Genomic DNA, 15,623 nt, shown 5'->3' on the forward strand with positions numbered 1-15,623 from the left:
TTCAAAACATGAAGCTCTCTACAGATGAGAAAATCACAGAGACCCTGATTACTGGCCTAGTTCTCCAGACACATCAGGTGGACCAAGTAGTATGTCTCTTCCATGGTATGCCCCATTGAAATGTTCTCTTGTATGCAATGTAAGAATATGGAATAAAGGAAATATCTTCGTACAAAGAATATGGAATAAAGGAAATATCTTCGTACATGTTTATCCTTCACAGAAAAACTACTGAGAAAACCTTGATGAATCACAAGTTGCACCATGCACCGTATATGAACGTACCAATAGTCCATTAAAAGCCCTATTATGCCCTGATAGAGAATGAAAACTCATAATGCAATGAAGCTTATAATTCAGTTCTGAATAACAACTGGAGAAAAGGACACCTAGAATCAGCATTCACTACAAGCAGCAGAATTCAAAAATTGTGAGGATGAAAAGGTACTTCAGAGATGTAACAATCTAATTACAAAATAATTGACCATTTGTTCTAGGGTTGAACACATTGACTAATTTTGGAGACAAAATTAGTAGTTCCTCAAAAAACCCCCATGTAACTTGATAAGTTGCACTGCTGGCATTTGTTTCACAAAATACATTTTGATATTGATTGCCATACTTTCTAAAAGAAAACAAAGACAGACAAATTGTGAATGAAGAAAGGAATCTAACCTTCCTATTCCTCACTTGATGAGGACAACCAGCGGGGATAAAGACAGCTTCACCATGATGTTGCTCAAATGTCCAAGGCTCAATATCTGCAGACAATTTTTTGGTTGTCAATATCAAGATAACGACTTGACATATCATTGAACAGAAAATTGAAGCTTAGAACTTACTGAACTCTTCTTTCAGTTGTCTTTTGTGCCTTACATTCAAGAAAAGTGTCTGATCATGAATTGGATGAATAACCTGAGCCAGGCACAATAAAGAAGGTTATTAGTTCTAGAGAAGAAAGGCAAGACTACAATGAGGAACCACAACAAGACTTACAGAAGTCAAGGGCCGTTTACTAATATGGCGAAATTCTTTCCAGTACTTTTGCAAATAATTAATTAGAGCTGGGACATCCTGTCTATGAAATATGTCCCACACAGCACCTCCACATGCAACCTCTGAATCACAACCAACCTCATGAGTTTCTTTATTCACATTTATGGCATTTAAACTTGATGAGTCACTTTCACCATCTTGAGAAGACTCTTTCCCACCAAGAAGACCTTGTTTTAAGGTCACATCATCAGAGGAGACTGAACTTGACTGTTTTCCATATGATGTTCCAGAACCAGTATTGACTATGTTGGTGCAGAGAGCATTGTTAGTTTCATCACATTTAGCAACTGGCATATTGTCAATCCTCAGAGGCTCTTGTCTATCAGAACATTTCATATCAAAATCTGTGGTAACTGACTGCACCACACTAACATCATTCCTGCAATTTGGTGAACCAGAGGCTTCAACCTCAGACTGCTGATAATCAGGACAATGAGCCCCAAAGTGATTGTCACTATAATAACCATTATCATTAATAACTTTATCTCCAATTATACATTTTTTTCCTAGAAACTCTGAACTGTCATGAGTAGCCACCATACATTTGGAGAACATGAAGTATTTAATGGAATTTCCTCTTTGCATGGCCCCTCATGTCTGGTATGTGAGTCAACCTTCACCACAGGCACAGAACTCCCATGAACACTTACCTCTGTTTTCTTCTTATCCTCCAATTTTTGTTGAATAACACTCTCGGTATGTTTCTCAGTGTCTGCCGAGAGTGCACCATTACCATGTAAACCAGAAATTAACAGTGAAGAACTTCTATCCATTTGAGGAGGTTGGCTTTTGACGTTTCCCACCTCAATATGAATTGCCTCTGAACATTGCACACTTTTATGAACAGCATCCTTGTCTAGGGAACAAGGTATATCGATCATATATTCCTTCTCATCCAACTCCTCAAGCCTTTCACTTGCCGTTGCCATTGGTGGAAACTTTTTTTCTGTAACATCCTTGAAATTTGACGAGTTAACAGGTACTTGAATTTTTCCAAGTTTTACTTTTTCTGCTACATCACTAGAGTCATCAACAGCTTCACTCTGACTTGCATAGAGTTCGACCAAGTCTTCCTGATGGTGCTTCTTTTTCATTTTTTCTATCTTTACTTTCTGCCATGCAGGGACCTTCACTTCAGCAGTGTGTGTTAGCACATTAACCTACAAAACATAAAACAAAGACAAATGTGACGCTGTTTCCTTCTCTTCAATAAAATTTTTTAGCTAAAGCAAAAAGAAAACAGGTGACATTAACAAGTCCAATGCCTCAATAATCAGCTAGAACCTGAAATAGACTCCATAAGCTTAATCAAAATAAGAAAGTTTGCAGCTCATCAGCAACTTCGCAACGGCATTAACTAAACATAGAAATCTACTCAGTAAATTCCTTCAGCTACAATAAATAACTAATGAATTATACAATATTATTTGAAAAGAAAAGGAACCAGCCACAGAAATATTGGCATCTGAAGTAGGCAATCAATCTGGAAAGAAAAAAAATAAAATAGAAATATTCTAGTGAATTTTCTATGGATGCCAGACTTTCCATGGTGACTGAAAAAGACAGCCCTTGCCATTGGAGCGAAATCTAGGAAAGCTAAAGGCTTAACATTGTACAGATTAAATAGATTCAAAAGTAAAAGCTAATTTACAAGATTTTTATTTGTTTTGTCAAAGAAAATTCTACATTCAAAAGAAAATTTACTCTCATCAAGTACTTATCACTTCACAAATTCCTTCCATTAGCTGGTTCAGCAATGGACTCCTTGTGCAGGAGCATAAAACATACCAAAAGCAGGCATGTTATCCTATGGCATTAGAGGCACTGAGACAAAGCAAGGTAAGACGAGGCATGGGTCTTGACACATTCTTCTATTTTCTTACAGACAATGGATATTTAATACCCATTAGTTTACACATCATGAAGCTGTATCTGAAGACAATTCCACCTTTCACAGATTCCTTAATACTGTAAAGAAAAATATTGATGCATATTGCATAGATTCATTTATTCACTATTAAACTTTATGCATAAGAAATTTCTTCCCTATTGCTTATGATTGCTTACACATCCATTTATTTTTTTCACTTATAGTCATCCCACTGTAATCCACATCATTTGCAAATATATGCGCAAAATCATCTTCAGAAATTACATATATCTTATACTTAAAACCCAAAGTAATATATGTTTGGATCTTTATTCTCCAGATTTTTTTTTTTTTGAACTTTTAAGTTTATCAAACAATGACTTTGGGGTTGAGGGGGGGGGGGTGTGGGGGGCGGGGGTCACTGCTCCAGATACCACAGATTTGTAGACGAGCATGCAAGTATTTCCATTCCTGTTGTTAATGCCCATTGTGGTAGGAAGACCAACATAAGCTAATGTGTAGACAAAAGCAGACAAGCGATGAAGCACCATAAAATAGAGAGAAAATGAGCTTGGGATATTTCTCCACATATATAAGCCCCATCGTATCAGCACTCCATTGAAAGGCTAAAGGGAATTATATGAAGATAAGGTAGACAGATATCCAGAAGTACTTCAGTAAAATTACTCCAACAGTGAAGACAGATCATGAAGAGGTCAAATAAACTAAATATCTAAGACAGATGCAGCTGATGTGCCTGGCCCATACATACAGATACTAAAAGGTTAAAGCAGAAAAATAATTGTAGATACTGCCATAAGAAAGCACTGATGAATTTGAAAATAAGAAAATTGAAACATTCTTACTGCATCAGACATGTCACAATGCAACTTCGTGACTGAATCACGTCTACCAAGTTCTTCATGGGACCCATATGCAATGTAGGTTTTGGGTCCTAAATCTGGCCTCAAGGAGCCATCGGGAGCCAAGGCACGTTCCATCGAGGATAGGCAAAGAAAGAAGCAAGCCTTGTACCGCCAGTGGAGAAACCCCGGAACCGTCCGTGTGAGAGAGATCCCTCAACCGCAAAAGCTCCTTCCCGCCCCTCCACGTAAAGAAGAACCTAAGCCCGCTTTCAAGGGCCGAGCACCTCCTGTACTAACTCGTGAAGAAAGAGAGGAATTGATCAAGAACAAGCAGTGTTTCTGGTGTAAGGAGAAGTGGGACCCCACGCACAAGTGCAAGCACATTCGAGTTTACACGGTTTTGGATAGTGAAGCCGACGAAGAAGGGGAAGAAGATCAATCCCCCATGATCGAAGAGATAGAGGAATCCGAGGCCCGGGAAGAGCCTCAAGAGCAGGAAGGACCACCTCCTGAGGGTGCTTGTCACACCATGACAGACCCCAACCGACCGGATGCCATGAGAGTTATAGGGCAGATTGGAAAGAGACGTGTTCTTGTTCTTCTAGATTCGGGGGCTACTCACAACTTCGTGGGTGACCACCTCGCTAAGGAATTAAACTGTACCATGGAAGAACACCCAGCCCTTAGAGTACTTGTGGCCAATGGAGAATGCCTCCCTTGCACTCGTAAATGTGCAAATGTAGAGCTCGTGCTTCAGAAGATCCCTTATACACTCGACTTACTAGTTGTTCCTCTACCCAGCGTGGACATCATTCTTGGAGTCAAATGGCTCAAGACCTTAGGGAGGATTTGGTGGGACTTCTCTACCATGGAGATGTGCTTACCTAAGGAGGGTGGAGGAGAGGAAGTTGTGCTAAGGGCAGTCGATCCTAGTTTGGCACCCAAGGCAGCGTTGAAGGTTATAGCAGTCCAAAGTCCAGCAGCTTGGTTAGTTTCAGTGGCAGAGGAAGTTGTCACTCAAGAAGGGTCAGAGGCGGAAGTACCGGGCAGATTAAGGAAGTGTTGGATGAGTTCAAGGATATATTCGAGGAACCTAAAGGACTCCCACCACCTCGATCATATGACCACAGGATAGTGTTGACCAACGGCACTGAGCCAGTTAACGTACGCCCGTACCGCTATGGGTACGCTCAAAAATCTGAAATTGAGCGATTGGTCAAAGAAATGCGAGAGAGCAATATCATTCGGCCCAGTTCTAGTCCCTTTTCATCGCCAGTCCTTCTCGTCAAGAAAAAGGACAACACATGGAGATTCTGTGTGGATTACAGGGCATTGAACGAAGCTACGGTCAAGGATAGACATCCAATTCCTGTTATTGATGAACTTTTGGATGAGCTATCAGGAGCTCGCATATTCTCCAAGTTGGATCTCAGGTCAGGGTACCACCAAATTAGAATGTATGAGGAAGACATCTCGAAGACGGCATTCCGTACCCATGACGGCCATTATGAGTTTTTGGTAATGCCTGGACTCACGAACGCGCCAGCAACGTTCCAACGATGTATGAATGACGTGTTTCGTCAGTTTCTTCATGACTTCGTGCTAGTCTTTTTCGACGACATCCTTGTTTACAGCCAGAGCATTGAGCAACATGTTGAGCACCTTCGTACAGTGTTGAGAGTGTTGAGGGAGAATACCCTATTTGCAAAAATGTCCAAGTGCAGCTTTGGACAGACTTCTATCGGGTATTTGGGGCACATCGTGTCGCAAGATGGGGTCAGGGCCGACCCTGAAAAACTCCAGGCCATGGAGCAGTGGCCCTTACCAAAGGACCCTCGAGGCATGAGGGGATTTTTAGGCCTTACAGGGTACTACCGCAGATTTATTAAGGGCTATGGTCTGATTGCTTCCCCCCTGACGCACATGTTGAAGAAAGGGGAGTTTACATGGTCTGAGAAAGCTAGAGAGGCCTTCGTCAAACTCAAGGCCGCTATGATGAGTGCCCCAGTACTTGCTCTCCTTGATTTCTCAAAAGACTTCGTGATTGAGACAGATGCTAGTGACGTTGGCGTAGGTGCAGTTTTGAGCCAAGAGGGTCATCCAAATAGCGTTTATGTCCAAGGCTCTCACGGAACGGGCCAAACCCTTTTCCACATATGAAAAGGAGCTTTTGGCAATAGTCTTGGCAGTAGACAAGTGGAGACCCTATCTGATTGGGCGAAGATTTGTGGTGAGGACGGACCACAGCAGTTTGAGGTACATGGTGAAGCAACGTGTCTCGACTCCTACCCAGCAGAGATGGTTAGCCAAACTCCTTGGCTATGATTTCACGATAGAGTACAAGAAAGGAACGGAAAACTCTGCTGCGGACTCCTTGTCACGCATGCCAGAGCAACTGAAAACTCTTTCTGTGATTGAGACCGACCTATGGGATAGACTAACTCAGGAATCAAGATTTAACTCTTAGGCTCCTCAAGCAGTCCATACGCCAGAATCCAGAGTCTATTCCCCACTATTCGCTAAGAGGAGAGATACTCTGCAAGAAGAGACGAGCATTGGTACCTAAGAACTCGCCTCTCAAGAATGAACTACTCAAACATTTTCATGACTCGAGCATTGCTGGTCACGAAGGCGTGGCTAAAACCATGGGGCGCATTAAGGCGCAGTTTTGGTGGGAGGGAATGAAAGCAGACGTGAGGAGTTACGTGAAAGCATGCCCTACCTGCCAACGCGAAAAGAGGCAGGGCACTTGAACCCCTTGCCCATACCAGACAAACCGTGGGAAGATGTGTCAATGGACTTCATTGATGCAATGCCACGAGCCGAAGGAAAAGAGGCGGTGTTGGTCGTGGTAGACCGGTTAACCAAGTACAGCCATTTTGTGGCCCTACCAAGGAACTACCATGGACCTATGGTTGCTAATGTTTACCAAGATCACGTTGGAAAGCTGCATGGTATGCCCCAGACCATTGTCTGCGACCGGGACTCGATCTTCCTCAGTGCTTTTTGGAGGGAGTATATGAAAATGGCAGGTACAGTGATCAACTTTAGCACCGCCCATCATCCTCAAACAGATGGGCAGAGTGAGGTAGTCAACAGGACACTGGAGACCTATCTGAGGTGTTACGCCGGAGAGAGGCCCAACACATGGGTCAAATACTTATCTTGGGCTGAGTGGTCTTATAACACCAGCCTCCATTCAGGAACCGGCATGACCCCCTATGAAGCCCTGTATGGTTACCCACCGAGTTCTATCCCGAGGTATGAGGTAGACACAGCAAGAGAAGATGAGGTCGATGTTGCCTTGAGAAACAGGGATGACATTCTAGCCACGCTCAAACGAAACATCCAGAGGGCCCAGGCTAGAATGAAAAAGGCGCATGACAAGGGGCGTAGGGACAGGGAGTTTGAGGTAGGCGACATGGTTTGGTTAAAGAGGCTGCCCATGAGGCAGAAATCGTTGCTAGGACAGCCCTATTCGAAGCTTCTGCCAAGATACTATGGGCCGTTTCGAGTTCTTCAGAAGATTGGCAAGGCAGCCTATCGCATAGCTTTACCACCTACAGCCCTTGTCCATCCAGTATTTCATGTTTCTCGGTTGAAGCTGCATCATGGGCCAGTACCAGAGTGAGAGGAGCAGTTACCCGATGTTAGCCACCGCCCCTATCGAATCCTAAAACACCGATGGGTCACAAGAGATGGAAGAGCCCGTCACGAGGTTTTGATTGAATGGGAAGGAATCGATGGTGGAACCTCCTGGGAGTTGTTTGACAAGATAAAACTCCAATTCCCTACAGGAGCTTGGGGACGAGCTCCATCTCAGGAGGGTGGATCTGATACGGGTCAACCTGCAGATTGGCCTAGGGCAGCCACAGATGTCGCTGAGAGCAGCAAAAGGGCGCGAGGCAAAGCCGCCCTTCATGCGGTTAGGGCCCTTCACGGCCAAGATGACTCAAGGCTGGGTCAAGAGGGAGGAGAGGGAGGCGTAGTACAACAGGTGCAGACCTTGCAAAATGATATTGTTCAGCTTAGAATCGATGCCGAGGGAGGAGCGGGAGGAGAGGCAACGGCTCTAAGCGAGGCTCTTGAGGACCAAGGCGAAAAGGGTCAAGTCCGAGTCCGGTCTAGTCCAGCCTAGGTCTTTGCTATACCCATGCACTTAGGGTCAGCCTAGGGCGAGCCTAGGCGAATTCTGATCTGAACCAAGGCCCACAACGTGCGGGCTAAGGGGAAGACGAGTTAGGGTCGAGACACTAAGTCTCGAGTTTGATTTCTTGCTTGCGTTGCTTTGTTTTAGCGTGTGCATTTGCTTTGGTATTCATTTCCGTTTTGGATTTTTGATTTGGGTTTGGATCAATTGTTTGGATCCGCTTTTAATTCAGTACTATAAATATTTAGAACTCATTTGGATCTGTATGCAAAAATTGGAAATAGAAGTCATTTGTGTGAATCGACTCTCTCTCTTCTCCTCGAGTTCTCTCTCTCTCACGCGCGCTCTCCTCTCCACGCCACGTTCTTCTACCTCCGTCTCACATTTGGGGATTTTCGGTGCATCTTACTGGAATTCCTCAAGCAGCAGCAGCTAAACCCGACGGTATTCTTCTCTCTTAGCCTCGATTTCTTCTTCTCTTCTTCCTCAATCACTCAGCCGAAGGGTTAGCCATTTGAAGGACACCCAAGCGTCCGGCGCAAGGTGCTTCTTCCCTCGGATTTGTTCCCCACGTCTTCATCAGCGATAGAAGTGCAACCTCCACGTCTCCACCCGTGAAGGTTAGAGGCCTCTTTGTACCGGGAAGACTTCACACGTCTAGGCGACTAGAAGGGTGAAGTACCATTTCAGATTCGGACTTTTGGAGGTAAGCGTCCATAACACGAGAGTAGGAGCGTGTAACGACGTTGAGAGAGTTTAAGGAAGAGTTCGGCCTAGGGTAATTCTTGCTGGAATAACAGCCGGCAAGATAGCCTTTCCCACGGTGGAAATCTTCTTTAAACTAGCTTTTACGAGTCACGAACCTCCATCTTGTTATTGTCGTTCTATTCCATTAGTCTAGTTCAATTTGTTTGAGTTTATTGAGCCAAAGAAGTCCAGATTTAGCCACTGCCTTGCCCTTCCTCTTGCTGGTCAAAATCTGAAAGAAAAACAGAAAAAGGGCGAGAAAAATTAGAAAGAAAAAGAAAGAAACGCCCAATAGAAAAATCGAATAAAAAAGAAAGCAAAAGAAAGGCAAGATCGGCAAGAGGACTAGGCGCGGCCAGTTCTGGAATTGGCCGGAATTGCTCAATTCCGGCCACTGCTGCATTGTTTCCGGCGTAATTCCGGCCGGGGCAGTGAGTGTTTGAGTTATCCTTTGGTGTATTTGGGAGATTTCGGCTTCAATTGGGGAAATCCGGCCACATTTGGGAGAAGCACTTGGCGTCGCCACATTTGGGGATTCCTCATTTGTCTCACCCAAATCGGTAAGTGATTGCTTGACTTGGGCCTTTCGCCACCTCCACCTCACATCTGCACACGTGGCATGATCTGGAGCACTTGAGAGAGAACCTTGGAGTGAAATCCTCCCCTCCCCTAGCTTGTAGCTAGTGGATCTCATTTGGAAGGGGCGAGTTCTCTTTTGAGAGATCTTCTAGGGAGGAGATCCTAAAAGCTAGGATCTTCTCCTATTTTGTTGGTGGCTGCTCTCCTTGTGGACTGCCACCTCGTACTCCACTTTAGCTAGGAACTTTCCCAGCCACACACCTCAGCCATCAACCGCCACCTCACCTGGACACCTCACCAAAATCCCTAGCCTCTCTCCTACGTATTTGGGAGATAGCCTTCTAGAAGTGCCACCTCGTCTAGAATCTTGGAGGACGATTCCCTTAAGGAATATCCTCCACATTCCTAGCCACCCCTCTCTCTATCGAATTACCCCAGGCCCACCCGAACTCACCTAGTGACTACCTTAGCCAAACCCAATTCCCATTTCCCATTTCCCCTAAACTGAGTTGCCTAAACCTACCCTAGCTACTTTGTAGGAACCCACATTTCGGACCCTTCCCTACACCCAGTCAACCTAGGAATCGGACCATAGGACCCCCTTGGCCTACTCTACCCTTGACCTAGCTTATTGACCGAACCCAGCCCGGGCCCACCTGATCCCACCTGGCCCGAGCCCACTCAGTCCAAGTCCCGCACCTAGTTGGTTCCAGCCTTAGCGCCAAGGAAGACCGCGGCATTTCTGGCCGCATCCTTGAAGTCCTTGGAACCGGCGGGCCTTGTTCCAGCATTTTCCGGCGACCTTCGGCCACCGCCGGCCACCTCTGCTCTTTTTCCGGTGACTCTCCGGCGTGAATTCCAGAAGGTCCCCAAGACAGCCAGCAAGGCGTTGAAGTGCTCCTAGGCGTTTCCGGCGAGGTGATCCTCCTTCACGCGTCTCTTGGAGCGGCTTGCCTTCACACCCGGCGTCTTCTTCTTTGGAGTTCCAGCACGACGCCAGTCTTTTTCTTCGTGTTGCTGATAGTCCTCGAGTGTGGAATCTCACCTCGAGGCGTGTGACTGCTTAGCCAAGCTAGCCTTGGCCGGTACCCTCTACCCTCCTCTTTAGAATCGTGGGAGGAAGCATTTTATTTCTGCATTTTGATTTCAGCCCGACCTTGGGGTCGAAGTTGTGCATAGAGGGACCTCCGCGGCACTGCGCCAAAGACACGACCTCGTGCCGACACTAGCCTCCTACGGGTGGGTGTGGTTTGTGCGCTTAGGCATGGTTTGCATGGTTTGCTGAGTGAGTTTGAGTGATTTCTACATATGTATCGCTTCCGCTTGTATTAGCCTCACAGCTTTTAGATTTGTGTAGTAGGTTTTGCTTGGATTTGGGATTAGCCATTCTTGTATTCCGCTGCCTATTTGGGATTTTCAAGTCGGGGTCCTGTCCGACTGGGTAGTGTCTCTGTATTTAATTTGTCCTAGGAAAGTCTTCTGGTTGGTCCAAGGTGATCGTGGGGGTAGGCACGGCCGTTGGCTTCAGACTTTGGTCGGCCACGACCCTACCAAAGTCTGAAGCCAACGGCCGTGCCTACCCCCACGATCACCTTGGACCAACCAGAAGACTTTCCTAAGACAAATTAAATACAGAGACACTACCCAGTCGGACAGGACCCCGACTTGAAAATCCCAAATAGGCAGCGGAATACAAGAATGGCTAATCCCAAATCCAAGCAAAACCTACTACACAAATCTAAAAGCTGTGAGGCTAATACAAGCGGAAGCGATACATATGTAGAAATCACTCAAACTCACTCAGCAAACCATGCAAACCATGCCTAAGCGCACAAACCACACCCACCCGTAGGAGGCTAGTGTCGGCACGAGGTCGTGTCTTTGGCGCAATGCCGCGGAGGTCCCTCTATGCACAACTTCGACCCCGAGGTCGGGCTGAAATCAAAATGCAGAAATAAAATGCTTCCTCCCACGATTCTAAAGAGGAGGGTAGAGGGTACCGGCCAAGGCTAGCTTGGCTAAGCAGTCACATGCCTCGAGGTGAGATTCCACACTCGAGGACTATCAGCAACACGAAGAAAAAGGCTGGCGTCGTGCTGAAACTCCAAAGAAGAAGACGCCGGGTGTGAAGGCAAGCCGCTCCAAGAGACGCGTGAAGGAGGATCACCTCGCCGGAAACGCCTAGGAGCACTTCAACGCCTTGCTGGCTGTCTTGGGGACCTTCTGGAATTCACGCCGGAGAGTCGCCGGAAAAAGAGCAGAGGTGGCCGGCGGAGGCCGGAGGTCGCCGGAAAATGCTGGAACAAGGCCCGCCGGTTCCAAGGACTTCAAGGATGCGGCCAGAAATGCCGCGGTCTTCCTTGGCGCTAAGGCTGGAACCAACTAGGTGCGGGACTTGGACTGAGTGGGCTCGGGCCAGGTGGGATCAGGTGGGCCCGGGCTGGGTTCGGTCAGTAAGCTAGGTCAAGGGTAGAGTAGGCCAAGGGGGTCCTATGGTCTGATTCCTAGGTTGACCGGGTGTAGGGAAGGGTCCGAAATGTGGGTTCCTACAAAGTAGCTAGGGTAGGTTTAGGCAACTCAGTTTAGGGGAAATGGGAAATGGGAATTGGGTTTGGCGAAGGTAGTCACTAGGTGAGTTCGGGTGGGCCTGGGGTAATTCGATAGAGAGAGGGGTGGCTAGGAATGTGGAGGATATTCCTTAAGGGAATCGTCCTCCAAGATTCTAGATGAGGTGGCACTTCTAGAAGGCTATCTCCCAAATACGTAGGAGAGAGGCTAGGGATTTTGGTGAGGTGTCCAGGTGAGGTGGCGGTTGATGGCTGAGGTGTGTGGCTGGGAAAGTTCCTAGCTAAAGTGGAGTATGAGGTGGCAGTCCACGAGGAGAGCAGCCACCAACAAAATAGGAGAAGATCCTAACTTTTAGGATCTCCTCCCTAGAAGATCTCTCAAAAGAGAACTCGCTCCTTCCAAATGAGATCCAGTAGCTACAAGCTAGGGGAGGGGAGGATTTCACTCCAAGGTTCTCTCTCAAGTGCTCCAGATCGTGCCACGTGAGCAGATGTGAGGTGGAGGTGGCGAAATCTGAAGTGGGTCATGTAATCAAAAATTTTATCAATGAAATTCTGACTCAGTTTGATACTTGTGTCAAAATTGTGCGCTCTGACAATGCTCTTGAGTTCTGTGCTTCCTCTTTAGAACAATTTTTCAGGGATAAGGGTATCATCCACCAAACCTCTTGTGCCTATACCTCCCAACAAAATGGGGTTGCTGAAAGGAAACACCGTCATATTCTTGATGTTGCCAGAACCATTATCATACATAGCCATGTTCTCCATTCTTACTGGGGAGATGCTTTTCTCACAGCATGCTATCTTATTAATCGTATGCCGTCATCTGTGTTGGGAGACCTTATTCCTATCTCTGTCCTCTTTCCTGACAGAGACTTGTTTTCTGTTCTACCTCGTGTTTTTGGATGTGTTGTCTTTGTTCAGTTGCTTGGTCCTGGGCGAGATAAGTTGTCTCCTCGGGCCATCAAAACGATCTTTGTTGGTTATTCCCGCACTCAAAAGGGATATCGATGTTATGATCCTTCTACTCGTCGGTATTATGTGAGTGCTGATGTTACATTCTTTGAGTCAACCTCTTTCTTCTCCCCAAATGGAACTCAATTAAGGGCGCCTGAATTGAATGATGAAGTCCATCTTCCTCTACCTCTCATGAGTTGTCCAAAACCAGTTGATTCACGTTTTGGGGCTGTCTACCAACGTCGTACTAAACCTGTTGTGCCTGCTCACTGTGCACCTGTGCCTTCACCCAGCACGCCCAAGGTAATTTCTGACACAAACTCTGCTGACAATTCTTTATGTAATGATGACATAGGAGAATATCACGAGCATGTTCATGCTCCTAATGAACTTGATATGCCCATTGCTCAAAGGAAAGGCAAACGCAGTTGCACTTTGCATCCTATCTCTGGTCATTTATCCATGGATAGACTCACTCCTATGTACCGACAGTTTGTCAAGGGGCTGTCGGCTATTGCTCTTCCACAGACTCCCATGGATGCTCTCTCTGATCCAAAATGGGCCGTAGCTATGCAAGAAGAGATGGATGCTCTTCAGTCTAGAGGCACCTGGACACTTGTTACTCCTTCAGCTGATGCAGCCATTGTTGGTTGCAGATGGGTCTTTACTATCAAATACAGAGCGGATGGCAGCATTGACAGATATAAGGCTCGTCTGGTTGCTAAAGGCTATACCCAAACTTATGGGGTTGATTATTATGATACCTTCTCTCCTGTGGCACGACATGCTTCTTTACGGATTCTCCTTGCTGTGGCTGTCAGCAAGAATTGGTCCCTATCACAGCTTGATGTCAAAAATGTCTTTCTCTATGGTGACTTACATGAAGAAGTGTATATGCAGCAACCACCAGGGTTTGTTGCTGAGGGGGAGTGTCAGAAAGTGTGCAGATTGCGAAAGGCGATTTACGGTCTGAAACAGAGTCCTCGAGCTTGGTTTCAGAAATTGTCAGAGAATATTGAGAATGAGGGCTTCAGACGTTCTTCGACAGATCATTCCCTCTTTGTCAAGAAGACTTCTACAGGTACAGTGATAGTTCTTGTCTATGTTGATGATATCATTGTTACAGGGGATGATGATCAGGGGATTTCCAACATCAAGGATGTCCTTGGACAACACTTTGTCACCAAGGACCTTGGTGAACTACGTTATTTCCTCGGTATTGAGTTTGCCAGAAATCGAAAGGGCCTTATCATGTGTCAGAGGAAATACGTTACTGATGTTTTGCAAGAGACAGGGATGCTGGGGTGTCGACCTGCATCCACGCCTATGGATATCAATACCCGCTTGTATGATGATGATACTGAAGATGTTGATGCGAGACAGTATAGAGGGATTGTTGGCAAGCTCCTATACATCACTGTTACTCGACCTGACATTGCCTATGCTGTTAGCAGAGTGAGTCAATTTATGGATAAGCCCAAGAAAGTTCATTGGGATGCTGCTATGATGATTCTTAGGTATCTAAAGAATTCACCAGGAACGGGACTCTTCTTTCAGAATGGTACCTCACTCACTATATCTGTGTATGTTGATGCCGACTATGCGGGATGCCCCTCGGACAGAAAATCCACCAGTGGATTTTGTGTGTTTATTGGATCCAACTTGGTTACATGGAAGAGTAAGAAGCAAACAGTGGTTGCCAGATCAAGTGCAGAATCTGAGTATAGAGCTATGGCTCAGGCTACTGCTGAAGTTATATGGGTTAGATCCCTGATGTTGGATCTTACTGTCGAAGTGCCTCTTCCTATGCAATTGTTATGTGATAACAAAGCTGCACTGTTTATTGCTAATAATCCGGCTTTTCATGAAAGAACGAAGCATGTTGAAGTAGATTGTCACTATACCAGAGACATGATTCAAAAGGGGTTTGTAAGTACCTCACACATTTCAACTACAGGGCAAACGGCTGATATTTTTACTAAGGCTCTTGCAAGGGGACCATTCCAAAGCTGATGTTCCAAGTTGAGCCTATTTGACATATACGCTCCAACTTGAGGGGGAGTGTTAAGATGTGTTTATATTCAGTTTTAGGTTTAAAAGGGTACTTTTGTAATAACATTTCCTTTAGATGGTTCTCTTGTATCTTCTCACTCTCCTCTAGTCTATATAAAGAGGAGTTAGGGCAGATTTCGAGGTTAATCAAAACATAATCCTTTCTAAGATTTATCAGTTGTGATGTTGCGTAGTTTCAAACAGGTCCTAACATCACCTGCCAAACATGATACAAGGTGAAAATATATGCATTCACGTCTTATCTAACAGGACAGTTTACAATAGCTATCTCATGGACCCTGGTCCAGAACCTAACAATATCTCGCAGGTTAATATTGAGTTAGTTCACGAAGAAGCTATGCATATTTAGAATTTATTAAAGATTTTCATAAATGTAAAGAAATAGATTGCAGGACTGCCTTATCTATGCATATTAAATGTAGGCAGAAATTATGAATTAGTTCCCTTTATATTGGAAGGATATACTGCATGTACAGCTTGCTTAAGTTCCGTAACAGCGTGGATCGTGTGATTCGTAGAACATGCTTTTAACTGTTTGAAAGCCTTTAACGTCGATGGCATTTTGTCTTGGAACTAATATGATACAATTATAATGCTGTTGGTGATCACGACGATGAACGACTAAGATGCCGAATCGCATAACAATGTATTTGGAAGATCACTGTTCTCTTCCCAAACTAGATGCCAATTAATATTAGAATTTAATAAACATGGACAGCCTGCATGGAAATGCAGAAAACTTACTATCATATCCGTGA

General features: G+C 45.4%; 1 protein-coding gene across 1 annotated transcript; it reads right to left on the reverse strand.

Moving 5' to 3' along the window:
- Positions 1–356: 356 nt before the first annotated feature.
- LOC116260248 (lysine-specific demethylase JMJ29-like) lies at positions 357–2,205 on the reverse strand. Its single transcript, XM_031638427.2, has 4 exons — positions 997–2,205; positions 843–915; positions 676–761; positions 357–389 (listed from the first exon to the last, which is right to left on the reverse strand). The coding sequence occupies exons 1-4, from the start codon at positions 1,639–1,641 to the stop codon at positions 357–359; spliced, it is 837 nt and encodes a 278-aa protein (XP_031494287.1). The 5' UTR covers positions 1,642–2,205.
- Between the last annotated feature and the right edge of the window lie 13,418 nt (positions 2,206–15,623).

The sequence above is a fragment of the Nymphaea colorata genome, chromosome 9 (assembly GCF_008831285.2).
Source record: "Nymphaea colorata isolate Beijing-Zhang1983 chromosome 9, ASM883128v2, whole genome shotgun sequence".
In the NCBI taxonomy this organism is placed as follows: Eukaryota; Viridiplantae; Streptophyta; class Magnoliopsida; order Nymphaeales; family Nymphaeaceae; genus Nymphaea; species Nymphaea colorata.